The 22,139-nt window shown below is 42.6% G+C and overlaps 1 protein-coding gene across 1 annotated transcript in view; it reads left to right on the top strand.

The window, feature by feature from the left end:
* SYT16 (synaptotagmin 16) overlaps positions 1-22,139 on the top strand; it is a 76,984-nt gene that overhangs the window by 17,021 nt on the left and 37,824 nt on the right. Inside the window, exon 3 of the mRNA XM_075104146.1 lies at positions 9,734-10,360. Coding sequence (XP_074960247.1) covers positions 9,805-10,360 — 556 coding nt within the window. The 5' untranslated portion in view covers positions 9,734-9,804. The remainder of the gene's footprint in view (positions 1-9,733; positions 10,361-22,139) is intronic.

Genomic DNA, 22,139 nt, shown 5'->3' with positions numbered 1-22,139 from the left:
TCAAAGCCTTTGTTTTGTTGTAGTTGTTGCTTTTTCTTTTCTGTATTGAGCCTGACGTCAGAATGAGGCAAGTGACAGAATGAAATAGGTGTTTCCTTCGTCATGGCTCTAGGATACATCTGGCTGGTTTGTTCCTAATTTAATTTTAATTGCACAGTTTGTGTCCTTATGAAAGGAACAAGATAAAGGAAAGATCTTTGTGAAAATGAAGAATTAATTAAGAACCTTTCAGGAGGCTCCAGGACAAACCCTCTTAATTACTGGGACACAACGGATAATGTTTTTGATACTTGAGGCTTTTGTGGATCCTATACTTGACGGCTTCATTGACCTTAGTGATGAGCCCATCTATTGAGCAAGGATGTACTGCCCTGATTGCCTCTCACTCAGCTGCAGGAGTCCATTCACTGCGGGGGCTGGGGCTTGTCTGGAAACAGCCAGCCTGTATTTAGGATGGACTTGGGACTGCAAGGGAGAGCTCAGAGTAGGCTGTGAAGCTTGATAGAGAAGCTGGTAAACATGTAACTGATAGGAGGGTAGCACAGAGTTAACTTCACATGTATCAGGCTTGCTTGGCTATCCCCAAGCATGTGCAGAAGGAAGCAGTGGTGGTATGAAGCAGTCCTGAGCTGACTGGAGTGATGTAGAGCCTTGATGTAGGTCATACGCAGAATTCCTTAGGGGAAGTTCAAACACCACACCTTTGGTCCTAATGGAGTCAGCAGGAGTGGCTTCTCACAGCACTGGTGATCTTTCAGGTGGTGGGGGAGTCTGTGTGGGGGTGAAGTTTCCCCTTGGAGCATCCACACACACAAGGAAGGAGGACCTTTCCTTGAACAGAGGCCTGGCAGATGTCAGTGGGGTCTCATGTGAGACCTTTTGAGGCTGTGATGGTTCAGTGTCCCTTTCTGTAGTACCAAGGACCAAGAGGCAGTGATGGTGTTCTTACATATGGTGTTTATAGTGTTTCTAAGCCCTTTGCTTCAAAAGTTCATTGGTGAAATGAACTTCACAGAAACATTTGACAGTGCTGGGCAAATCATGTGTAAAGGGCTGTATCTAACCGTGTACTTCATTGCTGTGACTCAAAAAAGAAAAGGGCCCTCTTTGTTCTATACTGTAATCTTTTTCTAATGATGAGACCTGAGACTGGGGAAGAAATTGAAGTTTCCTGATTGTGGTTTATATGAAAATATACCAGTTGTGCCTTGCCTTGAATACTTGTGATGTTAAGCTTGTACTCCTGATATGTGAAATCAGCTTAAACATCATAAGGTTTGAAGAAACATTTTCTTTCCATTTTTCCCTTCTGTCTTATGAGCCTTGAGCGCTTTCAGTTCATGTTCTCAAGCTGTTCTGCACAGCCACTGCTCTAGCCTCTGGGGTGAGCAGCACACCTAAAATTGTGGTTTAAGCTCAGCCAGCAACTGAGCACCACACAATCGCTCGCTCACTCCCCTGCCCAGTGGGATGGGGGAGAGAACAGGAAGAGTAAAAGTGAAAAAAAACCAAAACCAAACCCAAACAACCCAAAACCTGTGGGTTGAGATAAAAACAGCTTTTAATAATTGAAGTAAAATAAAACAGTAGTAATAATAATAACAACAACAGTAATAAAAAAATATATAAAGCAAGTGATGAATGATGCAATTGCTCACCACCCACCAACCGATGCCCAGCCAGTCCCTGAGCAGCGGCGCCCTGGCCGCCTTTCCCCTAGTTGACATACTGAGCATGACGTCATATGGTATGGAATATCCCCTTGGCCAGTTGGGGTCAGCTGTCCTGGCTGCACCCCCTCCCAGCTTCTTGTGCACCCTCAGCCTTCTCAGATGGTAGAACACGAGAAGCTGAAAAGTCCTTGACTAGTGTAAGCACTACTTAGCGACAACTAAAAATCAGTGTGTATCACATTATTCTCATGCTAAATCCAAACCACAGCACTGTACCAGATACTAGGAAGAAAATTAACTCTATCCAAGCTGAAACCAGGACAAAAACAAACAGAGATGCAGTTCTTACATAAACTGTAGCTGAGGCTTTTAGGAAAGCATCAACACATATAACACTCAACAAAGGCAGGACTGTTAGCAGCGCTGCCTGGATGTTGACCTTGCTTTGTCAGTGTAGCCCTGGGCTCAGCTGGGCACTAGGGGACCCATCATGTGCAGCTTGTGGGACTGTCATATGCTAGCAGAGGCTTAGCTTCATGTTTAGAAACAAGTGGGTGAGCGTGACAGTACCAGTCTGGCATGCACAGTACGCTGGCTTCCTCCAACAACGTGGTGAGTTGTGGAAAGCACATGAGTGTCCTTCTGCAAAGCAGTACAACTGTGGTTGGTCTTTGTAACCCTGATGCTGAGTACCCAGTAGTTCTGAGGCTCCGTTGTCCTCAGCAAGGTGCAAATTAAAAATGAGTTCGGGGTTATTCATGGCATCTAGTTTTGAAGCATGTAGCTTAGCCGGGGTGTTAGGTTCCTTGACCAGCCAGTGGCAAGATGGAGAGGAACTCTGGAAGGGGAAGTTTCTCTGAGCCCAAGTGAAGCTGAAGCCACTCTTCTAAATTGCTTTCTCTCTCAGTTGCCTTTATTAGAGGCTCACAGGAAGAGTGGTTGGACATGGGATAGTGTGAATGTTGCCACTGATGCCTGCCCTAGGCATCAGAAAGCCTGTTTGTAACAAGAGTGAATTAAATCAAGGCTAAGAGTAGCTGGGGGAGCAGTTCCTCAGTTGGTAGGGACAACCGCCTGCTCAGATCTATGGCTCTGAATACTTTTAAATCATTTGAAACTATGTCTGGTTTTCCCAGTGATTCCTCAGCCTCCTGGCATGTCTGGCTGGACTGGTCATTGACTTATCAGAAGTGAAAGGAGGTGGGAGCTAGGAACGTAGCCATGTGCACATGCAGTGGTGGATAACCAGGAATGGATAATCATCTACTGCATTTGCCACCTAGTGCTGTGGTTCCCAAACAGCACAGTCTGTACTGCTCGATGGTGGTCCGTACAGAGCAATTTCGATAGGATCTGTAAGGATGGATCATGTGTGGAGGAAGAAGGAGTAACAGTAACAGGGTGACTCCTCAAAATGTTTCTGAAATATCTTCATTGTGTTAAACAGCTAGACATGCTCTCCCACTGCTAATTTCCATGTAAGTAATTGCTCTGATTGACCCTGGCTTGTTCAGTTGCTGCAGACTGGGTAGCATGATTGCAGGCGGGGTGGGGACTGAGCCTATTGGGTCTGCTCTACGACAACAGCTTGACAGCACAGGTGGGTGGGTTTGAGCGGTGGTGTAAATTGGTGTTTCTCCAGCCTTTTGAACTTGTGATTTCCTTTCGGCTCTCTGTCTTCATCAAGCCAACAAATGATAGCAACTCAATTACAGAACGTGCTGTAATTTCTGACTGCAGGTTTCCTCTTTCATTCCCCTAATCCAGTAATTACAGATGTTTCTCGCTCCTTTACCTTGAAAGAGCACAGTTGCCGTTACTTACACCAATTTTCTAATACTCCAGTGATCTGTGACATTCTTTATGCCCTTTTTGTAACCCTCAGTTTGAGAAACACACAGTCATTCATTGTTGCTTTTTGTACTACCACTTGGCACAGAACTGTTAGATTTTTGTGCCTATGGTGACAAGTGGCTCTTTAAATGCTAAGGACCTTATTTTGATTGGGAGGATGTGACTGGCTTCAGTGGAGTGACTCTGGAGTTAACACCAGTGCCGAGGCAGAGTCTGGCTCTCTGGTATATCCAGGCCAAATATTATGGTCAAGGAAGGTGTTTGCATTTTCTTTCTTCTGAAAATTCCCTCAAGGTCTGTATTAATATTTTGGTTGCAGTAGTATCTATGTGTGCCATTGCAGATTCCCTGTTTTGTGAATGCACTGGACTTACATGAAACAAACACACTTCTGAGTTCAGGAGGTCTTACAGTCTAAGCAAAACCAAAGGTGTGCAGTGGTCAGCATAGGGAATCGCCATCAGCTCCTCAGCCCTCTTGGTGGTGGAGCTTCTGAGCATAATATTTGATGCTGGTCTTCTAGGAGCAATTTTTTTTTTGCCTGACTTTATCACCATATACTCTATGGGGTGAAGAGACCTAGGTTTTTGAAAAAGGCTCCACAGTTTTGAACAATTAATGTCACATTTGCATAATTTCTTTTTTCTTCTATCCCTTTCGTCTTCTCCCCATCCCACTGAAACTCTGAGGATCAGTAATTGTTGCCATTATTTTTGACAAAAGGAGAGCATGCAACAAAGGAATGGGAAGAAAGGAAGAAACACCATGGGGATAAATTCCCTGATAAAAACCACTTCTGACATTTGGGTATCAATTTTTACAACTAATTTGGCACAGCATCACTAGTAGTGAGCTGCCTGCAAAGACATGAGGGGATCTGGGAGTGAGGAATAAGTCTGCAGGTATCCTCTGCATAGGCTAAACCCTGTGCAGTAGGGTGCGTTGCTGTCTGTCTGATCTCATCTCTGTTTTCATTTCATTCTTTTGGGGCTTGCAGGACCAATGTGTTGCAGCAGTAGGTTTATTGCCTGTTGATTTGTAACCCATGAATGTTTCCAATTAGATGTGTGTAATTTATTGGCATAAACCATTAGATCTTCCTTGAATGCCCTGGAGTTTCTGAATCACCAGCCGAAAAGTGTTATTACAAAGCACATAATCACTTGGAAAGTGCCTCTGTCTTCTTGTTTTTGCTTTAAATTCAGGTACATAGATAGCATTTTTATAGCACATAGGCCAAAAAGGTACCACGATGTTCTGTCTTTTCTGTTTTGTTTTACCTTAGGGAAGCTTGGTCAGCAATGACGCTTACAGCTGATGTGAACCTTAGGCACTGTCTGTGAACTTTCCTCATAACGCTTCTGCAAGAGGCTCCAGTCAACTGATCAGCTTCAAGTGTACAGGCTGGTTTTGGCACTGTGACAATTTTAACTGGAAATACAGTTTCATCGTAGCAATGTTTGGTTATCCTTCACTGTGAGGATGGAAGGGCTTTGCTAGTATCTTGTTAAACATGATTCTGGCAACTACAGGAGGAGCAAAGAGTCCAGATTGTTCCCAGAACTAGGATAGAGGATTTCTTGGCCCAGTACTGCTGCTGCGTGCCTTCAGCAAAGTACATTTCTAATCTCCCGTCTGCTATTTTACATGTGTGCTAATTGGGCTCCAGTCTGAAAGGAGGATCAGGTTCATTATAGTTTTCGGTAGCTTAAAAAGAGTTATTAAATCATCTTACCCCTCCAAGCCTTCCTTACTTCCTCCTTTCATGAACAGCCTTGCCTTTCACACAGACCCTTGATGTTCTGGGCATCAGCTTAGGTTCACACCTTGTGTTAGGTCTTTCTTCCTAAGCTTGGAGCTGCTTCACGGTGGGTCTGTAACACTGCTTTTCCTAGGTGTCCTCAGATAAAGCCCCTGTCTATGGTTATCATCCGTGGCATGCCAGGTCGGCATGAGGGGCTGATGCTCTCTCTGTGAGATCAGGAAATAAGGTAAATCATTATCAATGACTTAATTAAAATTTCTGAGAAGTGGGCAAGGCAGGAATCATTCCTCTGGGTACGTGTCTAAACCGGTGAGCCAGCACAGTGCTCAGAGTTTCAGTTGTGGACAGATGGATTCAGCAACTTGCCCAAACTGCTAAAAAGCTTTTTGGTACAGTTTTCTTGGCAGTGGCAAAAAAAGTGCATCTTTCTAAAACAGTGATGTGGCAAAGATGTCTTCTGATCTTTGGGAGCTGGGAGCAGATTTCCTCCTCTTGTGTCTCTACACAAGACAGTACATTCCCAGGCAGAAAGGCGAGGCTGTGGATTTCTTCCTCATCTAGTGTTTCAGAAATAAACACTCACTTGAAAATTGTTCAGTATTTATATGCTGGGACACTGTTTTCAACCTGTGGTCAAAAGCTTCCCTACAAGGGAGGAGTTTGGTAGAAAACTTTTGCAAGGGCTACACACAAAGTGACTGAAGAAAAGGAATTTTGTGCCTATGCTCTACAATGGCTTGAATACGGGAAGTCATAAGAAATGCACATCTGAAGGCAGTTTTTTAGGACCCTGCATATCAAGAAGATTGAAAGACACTTTGCTAATATTACAAACCTTTGCATTGTGGTAGTGTTTGAAATTCTGCTAATAGTTGTCTTTTTTTAGCTATACAGTAATTACACCTCTCAATGGGGGTGCTACTCAGGAATAATGATCCTATCAAGACAAGGGAATATAGATTGTAGTAAAGGTTATGATGGTTTCTGTGAGAGGCTTACCATTGATCCTTTTAGCTATCTGATTTTCCAAGGGAAGAAAAAAAAACAACTTTGAGTTAAGCAAGCGGTTCAGTGTGAAAATTCTTGTGGTTAGTTTTAGAGGATGAAACTTGAAGTGAATTTGCTAAACTGTTTCTTTTTTCTCTCTCTCTTTTTTTGATGAATGCTTTTAAAAAGAAATGGATTTTTCTTTCCCACACGTTTTAAATACTCTTCTCAGTCCTTTTATACTTTTTTCATAATGCAAGTCAAAATTGCTAAAGAATTCAGAAGTAAAAATCCGTTATGTTGAAAAGGCCATGTTGTGAAATATATCATAAACACCTGGTTAGAACAGTGCCTGCTAATTAAGGGAAAGAGCTCCTGGGAAACAGCAAGCCTATAACTGAGCTCAGCCCCCTTTGATCCTCTGTTGAGTTTGTAAAAATGTTGCCCGCCTAAACTTGTCTGCAGCTTGTTACACATTTTATCCATCTGCTCCATGACCAAAAATAAGTGATTTATAATTCAGTTGAGCTCCAGTTGTTCAGCGTATCACTGACTGTGGAGTCTTGAGTAAGAGGGAGATGACAGGAGGAAAAGCTAAACAAAGGCTAAACAGAGTCAGGCCCCCTGGAAATTGTGTTGCTTTTGCCTGTAGGGATTATGTAGGCACTGGATTGCGAGTTGTACAGGTGGGTTGCAGGTGTTACTAAAACAGTTCAGATTTTTTTTGTGAAATATACTTCAGTGTCTATCCATTGTCTATAAACTGAAATAAAACCATTTGGGTTCTCCAGCTTTAATCCAGACGGATTTCCAGGTCTTAAGTAGAATTGTGGATGTGTATAGACATGTGTATGCATCATACTCGCCCCAACCTACTTTACAGCAAGATGATCGGGGCAACTACTTGGTACATGAAAGATGCAGGTTCAAGTCTTGTCTGCCTCTTCAGATGGCTGGGTGACTGCATTCAAGCCCTGCAGGTGACTGTACATCACTGCTTTAATTCCATGACTAAAACTCCCTCTGTCTTTCTAGCTGTGATACCAACCTCCCTAATGCAGAGTCTCTTGTGCAGCACCACAATGTTTGCCCGAGCCATGGTGCAGTCAGCCACACCATCCGGGAGAAGCGGGGTCTCTGTTGGACAAATTGAGTGTTAGCTCTGAAATCTAATAACAAGAGGAGCTAATTATTCCCTATGCAAATATCACAAGTCCATGTTCTGTTGATTTTTAGAAAGATCAGTGCTTTATTTTAGTACCCATATGTTTTATCTGCATTGTTTAGCTATCACTCCTGGATGTCTGCAGCCCTCCAAGGGCTACTGACTGCTTTCATATATCTTGCTGCTGAGGCAGAGCATTATGAAGTCATCCTTTCATCAGAAATCAGAGATTCATTTGCTGTTGCCTGTAAGTAAATGACAGGTTAAAAATGTATCCAGTATCCAGTACTTACCCACTTCCTTCCATGCCTGGGAGAATCTCACTGTTAGAAGTACCATCTCCTCCCAGTGACTTCTGTGGTGTTGTGACTTCCAGTAGCAAATCTGCATTATGCTGAAAATGTGTTGTTTGGAACGTGTCATCAGTTTAGGTCTATGAGAAAATAAGCTGCAGAAAGCAGAGAGGCTTCAGCAAGGGCAGGGTTAGAAAGAGGAGAGTTGACGAAGGGAACAGCCCACCTGGGAGGTTACGCCGTGACATTGACTGTTCTTTGCCAAAGATTTAATGCGTGCCAGGGAGCGTTACCTGGGTCCCAGTGGCTGAGCCAGAGGCCAGCAGTTGACAGGTGGGTACTGGAACAGCGTGTGCCCCAAGCCCAGAGAGTTTGTAACAGCCATCAGCTTTTAAAATGGCTCTAGTAACCTATGTTCATTTACTGCCCTTGTTAGGACTGTAATTCTTAGTACATACTGAAGCTGATAATAAACTTGTTGGAGGCGTCTGCAGTGTAAGTCAATGTCTCTGAACAGAATTATTTGGCATGGATGTTTCAAAAGATAAAGACCTCTTAACTCACTGATCTCTTATGTAAAGAAGCTGCTCCCTAAGCAAGGTGGGACCTCCTTGTCTGTGCTCCGTTTAAAAATCCAAAACATTGGGATTCCCAGTAGCTTTCTCTGGAGGCCATTTCACAAGGTAATACACATAGCTGCTGAGCTTATTTTCTTGCTGCTTGTGCTGTATTTACCATTCTATAGTTTGATTGCTCCTAGAGCGCTAAATTCAGCAAGGCACTGGTAGGAAATTTTGAAGCTTCTTTTTCTTCTTTTTAGTTGTTTTTTTAGCCTAAGATCTGCAACTATTGAATTCTTTCTTCCTAAACACATCATCCTATTTGTAGGTTTTTCCTTCTTCTCAGCGTTCCTAAAAGAATATCTGTCTTGTGATAATGTGGGAAGATGTATATCGGGTAAAAAGGCACCTTAACTTTCTGCAAGTTATGAAAGCAAAAAGGGCCTATGTTTTTATTTAGGGTTTAGATGCCTTTTGAGAAGACAAGGTAGGAAGAGCCTGTCTCCATCCCCAACTTCAGAAAAGTCACATCTCTCAGTTTATCTTGATCCAAATGGTTAATATTTACAATTCTACAGACGTGGTTATTCTAGGTGTGGCAGTACTTAAATAACAGTTAAAATACAGCAACTTTTATAATTCTTTTATCATGATTACTTGTACTGAAGATGTGCTGTAAAGATCTGGGCTGTGTTTTCTTTCATAGTGAAGATGTGGCTGAAGCAGGTATAACCAGTAGCTTATTCCAGCCACTATGGGTTATAATGGGCATATCGACATGATACCAGTGCTTTTGTTAACTCGTTCCTATTCCCAGTAATTTCATACCTATAATATTCTACCTCCTGTGTTTCGCTCATTTCTGAGAAGAACAAAACAACTCTGGGTTCTCTTACTCTGTGGGCAAAGAAAGCTTCTTCTGAGCCTTTCTGGAGCAAAACATTTGAGATAGTTGTCTGCCGTAGGCCAATTCTGCATGTTTTAGGCCTGTCACTTTAATCAATCAAAACATAATTCTTCCCAAATTCTCCACCCATCAATTTCCCCATCTGTACATGCTAATGATAAGGGTGTTGTCAAAGTCAGGGCCAGGAGGTTATCTGAGGTTTTTGACTGCAAGCTGGTTTGTACTTTTTTTACCAGGTCTGTTGACAGCAGTAACCAGAATGTGTGCGCTTCAGAAAAGGTACTTCTCGTCTAATGTTCTATGTTTTTATTTTTATGTAAGGTTTAGCAATTGAATGAAAGCTTTCCAGATCTCTGTAGGAATATGTGTAATTTGTCCATCATTTCTGGATTTCTAGTGATATTCTCAATGGGTAGAAGTCCTTTTTCCATTTCTCCTCTCAGTTCTAGTCATATTACGTAGCTACTGTGTCGACAGGTGTTGATGGACAAGTAATTTACAGTAATCTTTTATGGTGCTTATTCTGTAGCTCCCTGAATTATAAGTGACATGCTGGCAAAGCTGAACAACTGATCACCAGATACTGGCATAGTGTTAAACATGGCTTCTGAGGCTGCTCAGAATTTCCTTCAGCCACTGTCATCTTGGATGTCTCAAATATACGAAGCTATCCAACAAGCGGGAGACTCTATATCTGCGTCACTGCTGAATTTGAGTGGAGTGGGTCGTAAGTCAGAAGAAGAGAAGAACCGGGACTTGGAGAATAATGGAGGAGTTTACGAGGATTATTCTGAGGAATCAGATGATGAACGACACCTGGACCTCTGGGATGAGGAATACTTGTATCCTAGAGAAGATGGTCACATTGGGGGTCCTGATCTTGCTTCGCAACCCCTTCCTCGTGGCACTGACATGGGTCTGCAGAGGCAAAAACCGGTTAAAAATACCAGCAACTTACCAGAGCAGTGTGTTGAAAGCACAAGGTCTTTGACAGCCAATGGATCCTACTGGATGAATGAAAATCTCCAGCCACTTGATTGGCTTCCTACCATTGCTGAGGAAGAAGGTGAGCCCTGTATGAGGATGGGAGGCCATAAGCACAACCTCAACATGAGTAGTTCCTTAAAAAGTAGTAATGGCAAGGCAAGATTTGCAGGTAAGAAGCTAACAGACACCCTGACGTATTATCCAGACCTCTCTTTTCTGGTATTGATTTGATTTAGTTGCTAATCTGCTCATTATGTTCTGTGTTGTCTTTGTTTCCCACAGCTAAAATAAAACTCCCCAAATCCCTAAGAAAAATCTAACCTTTCTTCTTCTGTTTCTGATTCTTCTCTCATTTGTGAAACTAATCTAATTGAAATGAGTGGAAATCTCCAGGGTGAAACGCTGTGTATTAGAAGTCAATCAGGCCATATTGCTGTAGCAAGGAGTATTTTGCTCCCCCCATGTTTTGTTTCTGGTAGCAGGACCCTTCAGAGGGAGTGTTTAGCCTTAAGCCTTTGCTTTGAGAACCATCTGCCTTTGCGTCATTGCTATTAAAGATATATATAATCTCAAACCTTGTTTCTTTGTGCCAGGAATCTCAAGATGTTACTGCCATGTGCTGTGAAATGCTGTACTAAAAAGCCAGCCATATCTCATGATTTTATGGATGAAAGGCTCCCAAATCGCTTTCCTCTCCTCCCACCACCCCCACAGGCTTTTCAAATAAGACTGAAGAGGACAGCAGGCAGGAGATTATGGGAAGAAGAACTGAGTTTGATATTCTCAGTTTTAAATAGGCCTAACTATGACTTCTGATCATTAAGTGACATGAACAGCTTTTCAGGCAATTGTGTTCAGGACTGAATTTCAGACATGTGACTTGTACTCACTAAATATCACATAAATGTGGCTGGAAGTTACCTGGGTCCCAGACGACTGATAGAGACATATGTCCCAACCACAAGCAGCAAAGCTGCAGTCCTGCCGACACCATCCTTGTGTCTTACTGTGTTAAAGCCACTCTTTATGAACATCCTAGGAAGGGAGGGTAAGGGCGGAAGGGTGGGCAGGGGTTGTCTACAATATTGAGCTGATGAAGAACTTGATACTTGCTGAGGGTCTTCAGAATTAGGCTTCTAAATTCCTTTTTTTTTTAATCAGGCAGTAGATGCTCTTGAAAGTGTTTGTTTTATAGTGACCAAAAGCTTTTCATCACTCTTGGCTCCTGGGAAGTCTTACATATTTAGCCATTTCTGTGCAGACTGCGGAAGATCAGCCTGTTTGTTTTCGTGTTTAATAGGAATATCAGACTGAGAGGGTATAAACCTTGATGGTGTTCTTTAATGAATGTTAAAATTAGCTCTTTTCTTTATTACTATTCCTCACACTGTTACGGCCAGGCAGTAAATAATTTAAAGAGCTTTTGGTCTAGCTGTTCTGTCTCCCAAACTGGGATTGCTTGTTTTCATACTCCAGATGAATGAATGCCAGTTCTCAGGTTAAGCACCCCAGAGCTGTATCTCTTGGAGCCCAACCTCTGTAACCTGTACAGGTCCCCTACCTTCTGGTACCCCTGAACATTGCCTGTGTGGTATCCTTACCACAGGGTTTGTTCACAGGCACCAAATCAATGCTGCAGGGCTGGATTTACTGTGTGTGCTTGGATCCTGTGTCCAGTGTGTGCACATATGCCATGGGGCAGGGCACGTAGTGTCCTTCCAGGGGGTGCTGGGGCCATGGATCCTCCTGGACAAGTGCTGTCCAGGGCACAACCTTGCCTCCTGCAGAGCCTGTATCCCCAAGAGGGGCTGTTAGAGCGATTCATGGCAAATCCTGGGGCTCCTCAGACTAGGCTGGAGAGCAGGCACGTGCTGAATGCATTATTGCTATAGTGGCCTCCAGGTCTTTTTCCTGTCTCTGGACTACACCCTTGTTCACAGGATGGGAGAAAAAGTGGTGAGCTGTCAGGGAAATAGGGGCCAGGAATGGGCTGCTGTCACTGCCAGGGCAGTTTCTCACCTGCAGTCTTGTCTGCAGGGACATATGAGAAAGAGGGTCCTTAGGAGCATATGATGAACCAGATTAATTTTCCTGGTGAGACACACATACAGTGACAGACAGGTGCCAGAGTAATCCATCACTGCAGCTAAAGGGGAGGGTCACTCTGAACCTCTCTCGCAGCTGAAAGCAGGTACTGATCAAGTTGCTGTTGGACTTTCGTACTATTTATTGGCTTGCTTTCTCAGTAAGCTGTCTGGACTGGAAGGCTGGCCTTACAGAGCACCCCAGCACCTATGTTGCTGCTGCCTAGAGCTCTCTACTTCCACATGAAGCACTTTAGAAGGCATTGCGTAGCTTTTTACACCAGAGGGAATGTCACTACAAATGCTCTCAAATAATCTTTGATCTTTTTATCTCTGCAGTGTGCTGCACAAAGGGCCATTCATGGTCTCAAGACTTTGTAGTCATGAAGTTGCCTGTTTGAGAGTTGGAGGGCTGGGAGCTGATGCCTTTTTAAATTTTTTTTTCCTCAGAACTAAGTTGTATAATAGGAAAGTGCTGAACTGTGATTTGAAAATGTCTTCCACAAGATCTTTGATGTGGAAGAACTCGTTTTGCTCTTCTAAGTGACCCTTCACTTCCAAAACACACACATGCTCTTTGTATTTAATTTTTCAAGTCTTTATTTCCTCTTTTTCCTTTAGATTCTTTCTCTAACATCAAGAGTATGAACTCTTCTGATGGTAACCTAGACATGCAGAGAGGCTGTAATACCCTGGCAACTTAAAATGTCAGTCATGGATTAAAACGATCAAGAGAAGATGTTTGAGGTATCCTTATTTCTGTTAGCTTTGTTATCTAACCCTAAGTGACAATGTAAGTGAGCATATGGACTTGCTGATATTCAGCAAAGGCGTTCAGTAGCATCAATATTAGCTTTGAATATTTTTTCCTTCCATTTGGCATTTTTTTCCCCATTTCTGCAAAATACATGTTTCCTGTTTATCCTTATATTCTTTTCAGAACATTGCATCTTGACTTTATTTCACTTAATGTACCATATTTCTCTCCACAATAGAATATTTTAAAGCTAAATTGGCACAAAACAGTAGCAATGCTGAATGCTTTTTGTTGCCATGGAAATATTTCTGGGCACTTACTGAAGACCTGGTTGCCAATAGTAATGTAACAGAGAAAATAGATATGCTTCATTTAGCAGCCACTGGTGATTAAAGAGCCACAGAAACATGTTACAAGGTCATTCCAATATATAGTTTATTGGGTTTAGGGGGGAAAAAAACCACCAACCCTGGATGAGAATTGTTTTAAAAATGATGCAGAACAAAATCCGATAGTTGTTCACTACTCTTAAACTTAGAGCACGCTTCTGAGGTTAAATAAAATTGCAGTTAAAAACATCATGACCCCTTCTCCTTTGTATCAAATATGTGTTTGATCACATTTTTTTGCCTCCTAGGATATGTTTCCTAGCTCTCAGAGTAGCTTTTCTGAGGCCCCAAAGCAGCACATACATTACTGCAAATCGTTTTTAGGCTTAGGGATCTAATAAAGTGTTTGAGCAATGAAATTCTTGGGTTCTTAAGTCAAATGTCTGTAAGACACTGTGAGGCATGCTAATCAGCAGGGTGCAGATTTGGCTGCCGCTGAGTCCTGGTCTGTACTTAAATGATGCTAGTAATGTTGTGCCAAGGTTTCAAACAAATGCAGGGAAAAGTTTTTCATGTTGGGTGTTTTTGATTCACAGTTTAAAAATGAGGAGGTAGTTCAGCAGGAAATATTGCAGGGCCAGGTGTTTGGTTTAAGAGGCTAATGATGGGATGGCACAGCCTTCTGTGCATGCAGATCCCTGCCACCATTTGCAAATCACGTAGCTGTAAATTTTGCAAATACAGATGAACTTGCTCTTGCAGCTTCCTTGAGGCCCTCATTCATTGTCTAACCTCAGTGTTTCTTACAGAGAAACTGCCTCCTATCTCAGAACAGGGAGAGAGCTGCCTTTGCGTCCCCCCGCAGCTCAGCTACTGCTGCTCAGCTGACTGGGGGTGGCTGGCGAGAGCGTGGCTGCCAAATCCATCATTGCACATTTGGCTTAAGAATTGAAAAAAAGCAGTGGAGCAACAAGCCACTTCTAAAAGTAGTGCACTGCATGCAGAGGGGTTGAGCTGGCCAGTCTGTCTGCTTCCCAGCCTGAATCTATAGAGAAATAAAAAGTAGTAACGAAAAAGGTGAAGAGCAGCAATAATTGTGCCATGAATGCAATGACTTTAGCCCACTTCTTCCTCAGGGCCCATGTCCTTTGCAAACAAAAAGTCAAAGTGACTGTTTCAGCAGATGCCGCTCTGAAAAGGCATGGGGACAGACACAGTAGCAGAGCTGAGTCTTCTGAATCAGAGCTGAACTATTTTTGCACCACGAGTTCTGTGATTGAAGAGTCTCCTGAGCTGTCTGACACTGTGTTCATAACACTAGTGTGATTTATAGGTGAACACTACACTGAAACTGCATGAAGTCTTTGAAGATTTTTTTCCATCAATTAGACAATCTCAGTGCTAGCTAAAGACTGAATTTCAGTTGCACTAAAATAATTTTTTTGACCTTGGGATACTAGGAAGTTTCATGTTCTAATAGGAATCTTGACTAGATGGCTAGATAGTTACCCTTAATTCATGTTGAAGGGGTGGCATGCCTCTGAGGCTCTGGGAGGTTTTTAAAACTCGAAAGCACTATTGCATTTACTTACCTCGGCCTCCAGCTTAACAGGGGTCATTGATTTTTGCCAGTAATTGCTGTAGTAGAGGAAATTATTCTTTCTGCTGTATATGAGCACTCCTGACCTCAGTAAATGACCCTTCACATGGCCAGGAATTCCTAGGCAAGAAGTGAGTTTTCACTAGGTCCTATAAACCCATATAGCAAACTATACCTGTAACAAAAAGATGGTGCTTTTGTGGTAAGTAAAACTTCTCCTTGCATGTCAGACTGAAATAGATGGATGGCCAATTTCCGTGAGGATCCTAAGCGCTGATGAATTTTATCACCTGTCTGGCTATGGAGCCAGGCAGAGCTGGAGCTCTGGCCAGAATGTAGCCATATAAAAATCAGTGCCTATACTCAAAGCAGGACATTTCAAGAAGCTACACTGAATCAGTAGAACCACTAGCACTGAGTGAAGGAAAGCAAAGACAGGCAGTGGACAAAAGCACTTCACAGAAAATACTCCTGTCTGCTTGAGTGGGAGAAAGCGCTAACATGACTGGGGATATGCATCTGGTCTCTGAATAATGTGGTACGAGTCCGCAGCTTTCTGAAATGAAGTGCAGACGTGAGTTAGCATGGAATGCTTTCTCTTTGGGAAATTCAGAACCATGCAGAAAGTGTTTGTGCACAGACTTGTCCTTGTGAAGGTGGTTCATTTTTATATTTTAAGTACTTCTTTGCAGTTCTGTCTTTTCAAAGTTTCAAATTATAGGGGATCTTCATCCATGATGGCAAAACTAAGTGGTGATGAGAGTACACAGTAGCCCCAGGAGGAAAGTGGATGGTGGTATGTCAGCTTTACAGCCGGGGGCATGAAATCAAAGAGTGGTTCAAAACACAAATTTTCAAAGGTGCTACCATTGCAGGCCCTGTCTTGGGCCTGTCAACGTTGCTGTTCATTCTCAGTCAGTGATTTTAGACACAGTATCTTTGTAAGCCCACAGTAGATCAGTAGTTTGGGTTTTCACCAAGTTCCTTGTCTGGTGGGCAGAGCTTCCTTGTGCCTAGCTCCCTAGGGGGCATGAGGAAGCATGCTCTGTTCAGGAGTACTTGTCATCTGCTCTTGCCATCTAGAAGGTTGCATAAAGCTGTATGGAGAAGGGTGCATTTAAGAGGAAGAAATGGATTTTGCCATTCAGTGCAGTTACAGAACAAATTGTGTGTGTGAGTGTGTGTGTTTGTGCATGTATTTTATGATCCACTTTTGCTAAGTGGCATCCTCTTCCCACTCCCCATATGGTGGTTGAGACTCTATCTTCCTCTGGGAAGGTTGTTTAGGACTCAAGAGGCTTCATTTACCAATAAACAGCATCTTGGCAGCATCTGGGAAGTGCTGCCTCTCTCCTAGAAACCCTGCCTCCTCACCTTCCATCTCCTACTACAGGCGAGGCAGGTGTGAATGATCTCATTGCGTTGTGGTAGAGGTTACGTGCATGCATACTAGCAGCACTGTGCGGAGCTGGAACATAGTATTTCTGTGTGCTGATACAAACAGTAGTACTTTTTGTCACTTTCTGGTTGGGTTTTTTTTTGTTTGTTTTTCTGCTAGCTTGGCCAGCTTTGTAGGTGGCTACTCATGGAAACCCATGATGGCAGGCAAATGCATGCAGAAGGGAATGACCAGTAGGACTTCTGAAAGCATGGATAATCCATCTCCGTTTCCTCTTAGCCTCTTTGCATTGCTTAACAGGACAAAAAAACACTATTGTAAGCTTATATGAGATGGGATCACCTGCCAAAAGGTGAGCTGGTGTCAGTCCTCACCTCTTGCCAGATAGGGGTATGGATATGACTTCCTTGTGCCCAGTTCATTTTTGGCTGTTGTAATGACCTGTTGGCAGCAGCCATCATTTTGAGTGGCCTCATAGACTCCTGGAACAGTTCTAGTAACCAAGGGGAAAGACTGCAATGAAAGAAGAGAGGGAGATTAGTCATGGAGGAAAAAAATGTTCAATTTTGTAGACTGTGAATGGCATTGTTGGGCTGCGTGGGTCTTCCAGGTAATGAGGAAAGTGTGGTTGGGCTATACCTATGCAAATGCTGTTTGCGTGATTCTCAAGCAGTTTCCTCAGATTGAGTTAGGGAGGCTTTATCAGTACCTATTTGTAGACCAGCATGAATGACTTAGGCTGAATCTTAAACCAATCCTTAGCAAAATCTGTAGAAAATCCCTTCAAATGACCATGAAAATAGCTGATGGTCTCATGGCTTCATCACCCTACCTAAAAGTTCCCTGATGTTCAGGCGGGTGCTCCCCTGTCTAGAGAGCTCAGTATCCATGTTAGATGAAGCATCCCTGGAGGGACTCGTTGCTCTGGGCATGAGTGCAAGCTGCGCACTTGTAGACCTTTCTGTTTGGCTGAGAGAGATTCAAGCCCGTGCAGTCTATACATAGCAACATAATCTGTGTGGGAGTATTTTCCAGCAAATAGAATGAGGGTTGTGGTGCTGGAGAGAAAGCGCTGAATTTGGATTAATGAGAGCACTGAGGTTTGCTGAAGCTCTGTGTGGCAGGGTCAATTTTGGGGTCTAGACTTATTGCCATAAATAATGTAGCTGTAAAACCATTGGGCCTGAGGGTGCAGTTTTGCAGTTGTCAGTAGCTGATGTAAAACTGCAGCTGAATCTAGTGTCCTTCCCCGATCATGTAGTTGTGCTGCTTTCCACATCTGGCCTCACAAGCATGCCACTGTGTGGTGGACTGGACCGGATCATGGCTTCAGCTGAGTTACCAGCCCCTTCTCTACTACTTTTGAATCAGGTGAGTTGGCCACATGTTTGCTAAAAGTGAAACAGCAGGAAGAGGGGAAGGGAAGGTGGACAGGATTGTCCTTTTCGGGTGACAGCTTTGGTCCCGAATGCATATAAGTCTTGTTGCACCACATCCTCACCCACTGCTGCTGCTGAAATCTTTGATTTTCCCAGGAGTGCCATGGAAACGGTGGTGTTACAGTGGTGGTAAGGGGGGGCTGTAGTGAATCAACCCTCTGGTAGCAAACAGAAAGTTTCAATTAGAAAAATCGGTGGGAAAATAAATGTCTGCCTTCTTGCAATGCAGTTGTAATCCGTAGCAACCCCAAACAAATATCTTTGCGAGGGAGTTGATTTCCACCCTGTTAATCAGCAAACAAAGACTTGTGGGTGTGAAGCTAATGGTTACAGTGTTGGGTGCTACAAATGGTATGTAATCAGCATTCATGCACTGGGTCTAGCAGGTTGTGAGTGTCGCATAGTGAAACCGCGCTATAAGGAGGTTGTCAGGAGTCAATGTCCTGGGTTTCCTGGGCATTTCCTTGGCCAGTCTGATTTCTGCTGGGTGGAAGGCCATTTTCTGGAAGAAGCTATTGCCAACTGAGAGAAACTTCCTTAAATGTAGTGGAGAGAACTTATGAAGTGACTCCCTTGTGTTAGAAGTGCATATCCAAGCCAAGCAAACAAGTAGAATAGGCAATTGATGGGGAATCTGAAGGAATTCATTGTGGTGTGAAAGTTACCAGGAAAACTGTCATAAAAATAACGCTTATAAAATGAGTTATTTTTTGCTGGAAGGAAAGGACAGTGTTTTCTAACTCATTGGCCATTGGGATCAGCAATTTGTTTAGTTTCCAAGTCCCTGAGCATTTACAGCCCCACACCCCAGAGCATACACAGCTACACCTGTGCCCTGCGGTGTCCCCAGTGTAGGCACAGCATCTGCTGACGGAAGGTGCTTTTCTGCCTCTGCAGCTGCATGTTTTCTTCAAACAACCTAACCTGGGCTGGCAAAGGAGTGTAGGCTGACTCATGGATGTAACTGCATCCACACCAGGGGTCTTCCTGGCTTAGCAGTGTCTCCTACAGTGTGTAATCTCTTCTTTTCTTCTACTTCTTCATGAATCCTGGGCCTGTGCTAATAAAACCCAGTAGCATAAATGAAGCCTGACTCATGCTTACTCCACGTGTAAAATGTAAAGTAGGTGATTGGGAAAATCAGGGATGATTGTGCTTCTGCTTCTTGGCTGCCATTTCCTTTAGCTATGGAAGAACCTTGGGCAGCAAAGTGACAGTCAATTTGAAGCTGAATCCCATGTTCCTATTTTTTAAATCCAAATTTGGGAGTAGGAAAAAAGCAACAGGAGATGATGCAGATTTTCATGCTGGTTTCTGTGGACAGTTCTCTGTTTCTTTGCACAGTATTTTACACAATTGGTGTTTATTGCTCTGACTGCTCTGTTGTTTGGCTATGGAGGTGCTCGATGGTCAGAGCCAAATAACGATTTGTTTCTGGTAATTCTCTGACTTTTTTTCTTGTTTGCTTTTTTTTTCTTTTTATTGGAAATGACCCCTGGTATGAAAGCTGCCAAGATTCTCTCTGCCTGCATCACATTCCAACACCCAGGTGTGTTCACCTCAGAGAGCTCGCAATTGCTTTGGCCATGGGGTGAGGACAGATGAAGAGGTAGAGTTTGATGTGTTGCAAAAGCAGGACACTCTCACTTGTCACTCAGCAAAGAGGGACATTATGTTTACCACTGGGCACTCAATGGCTCCCTGGTTGGTATACCTACCAGAAAGGGACAAAACCACATGCGTCTGGGTGCAAACAGAAAGCCCAGGTGAAGGCTGCCTTCTGTTAGTTAGTAAATGGCTAGTCGGTGTTAGTTGATGGTGCATGGTCACTGTGCACAGTCTTTATGTCCATAATGGCAGGTGTAGAAACATGGGTTTGCTGTATCACAGCACATTCTCCATCAATTTTAAGTATATTTGAGGTCTAGGTGGATGTTTTGGATTTTGTTTCTGTTTTAGAACAAGAAGGATTTCTGATGATTGGATTGTGTATCCAAATAGTTTTGAGCACAAATGAAGGTATGGGGTATTCTCCTCCCTAGTCAAACCCATAAATCAGGTAGTTGCATTACTTTGTACTTTCGTTTGAACTCCCAGTTCAAATGATTGACAGCAGGAGCAAGAATATGACTCCAGATTGAAGACACTGCAAATCAGAGCTGTAGTTGATTGGGAATTGGTAGTAGCAAGTCCACAGGTATTGCTCAATGTTCCCTTTTACAAAATGTTCCTCCATTTTTCCGAGAAGCTTTAACGTATCCATTGTTTGCAGTTTTCCAGCAGAGAAACCTTTTTCTTTCTGTGTGCAGTTTTGGGTTTTGCTGAGTTAGGAGCTGTTGCAGATCACTGTTTCTCTATGTCATCCTGATCATGAAAATTTTAAGGCCAGGCCTATGTGACTGCTTCTATAATAGCAAAGAACATGGCACAGAGTGCTCCTGGGATCCTCCAAGTATATGCATTATGTATGGGTGTACTGATATTGTCTTTGGTTATATGATCAAATACATTTTTTTGTATAGTACTTCTGCTTCCTTCCGGGATTGGTGATGCTCCCATTGAAATTCTCACTGACTTCCGTAAAGCAGAATCAAAATCTTTAAGAAGAAGGTAGACACACAAGGGCAGCATTAAATGTCTAGGAAAGCAGAAATTTGGCATTTGTGAACTTTTCAATATTCAGCCAAAATGAGTGTTGTTGTTAGTTTGGTATTTTTTTAACATGCAGGCAGACAGGATGCATGCAGTACATCTATATTTTACACCCACGCTATTTTATTAGGTAATTTTTTTCTTGGATAAGCTTTAAGCAAATGATAAGTTATTCTTTATACTTGGTAACACTGCAGAGAATTCTTGAATTATTTATTTCATGCATTTTAGCTTAGTGTATTTGGATGCCTGTAAGCTAACCTTGTAACTGATTGGGTGTTTGAATTTTCTGAATAAATAGTGGTAGTTTGAAATACCTTGCCAGAAAAAGAGGTCACTCTCCTTCCTCCTCCACTGTCTCCTCTGGGAAAAAAAAAATAAATCCCACGTGCCTCCTTATGAGTGGTGGGAGGCTGATTCGTAAAACAGATGCTGCATGGAAGTAATTGAGCTGAAGTTGCTAGAAATATGTATATGCTACACAACATCTGCAGATCTCAAGATGTATTCATTATCTTTCCAGAATTTAGATTGTAATTATGGGTCCTTTATTTAAGTTACCATGGTGATATAGAAAATGTTTCCCCCTTGTCCTTTCCTAATCAGGACACTTGTATATTTGAATGGTGAACGTTTTTCTCTCCCCTGGGTAAAGTTAATTTTATTAATACAGAGATATTAAGTTGACACAGAGCTGTATGCTGCTCAGGCAGAGATTCAGCAGCAGACGTATCAAGCATTTGCTACAGATTCCCCAGTACCACCCTCTGATTAGCCTGTATCCTTCCAAATGCTAGTAAGAAACAGCATCCAGTGTCATACCGAGCGATGCAGTTGTGCTTTCGGGATTTGTAAAGTTGAAGTCAAAGTCAAGTGGCCAGTAATATATTAAAGTGGGTCAAACTCCTCCCCTCCATCCCTTCACCCTTCCCCTTTTGTCCTAGAAAAAGGGTTCTGCTCTGTTTTGCAGGGAGTTGCATGCAGGTCACCCAGGGAGTGCCCTTTCAGGAGTGGTCCAGGAATGCTGCATCCATGTGGCCTTTGCAAAATTTCTTGTAACAACCAGAATTATATGCTAGGTTAAAGCACATTTAAGTAAGTATGCTGCCTTGTGCCCACAGACCCAGAATTTTAACGTTACAGTTGTTTTAGAAAATGGTGAAAGGTGTGGCTTAATTACTAAAGGTTTTTTACTCAGGATTTTTGGCAAGCTGTTTGAGTGAAAGCTGACTTCTGTTTAAACTGGAATAATTTTAAATTTTTATCTTAAATACCCAAATGATATACACATATAAATAGAACTTACCAGCATTTACGAGCATTTAAATTAATTTTGTAAAGGTTGCATGAGCTGCAGGTAGCGAATTTACAACACAGTTGGCTGAAAAGAAATGTTTAGTTTTATGTGTGTCAATTATTTGAAGAGATCGTAGCTCATTTAGGCCATAGGGTTGTTACATTTGAAATAATTTTTATTTTCAAAAATATCAAAGAAACTTATTTTTAACAGCTTGCATCAAATAATCAATTTTTATGATAGCTGGTCACTGACCATTTACAAACTAACATCTAAAATGGCTTTCATTTTTGTCAGAATAGGAACACTTAGCTTCTTCCTCCAGTTGAGAGCAATTTTCTAGAAGGAACAGCAGGCTTAGGATCAAACTGTGGCAAATCAGACCAGAGGG

This window comes from Phalacrocorax aristotelis, chromosome 9, assembly GCF_949628215.1.
Source record: "Phalacrocorax aristotelis chromosome 9, bGulAri2.1, whole genome shotgun sequence".
Classification (NCBI taxonomy): Eukaryota; Metazoa; Chordata; class Aves; order Suliformes; family Phalacrocoracidae; genus Phalacrocorax; species Phalacrocorax aristotelis.
The sequence above is the reverse complement of the archived record's forward strand: the minus strand, read 5'-3'. Positions and strand labels throughout refer to the sequence as shown.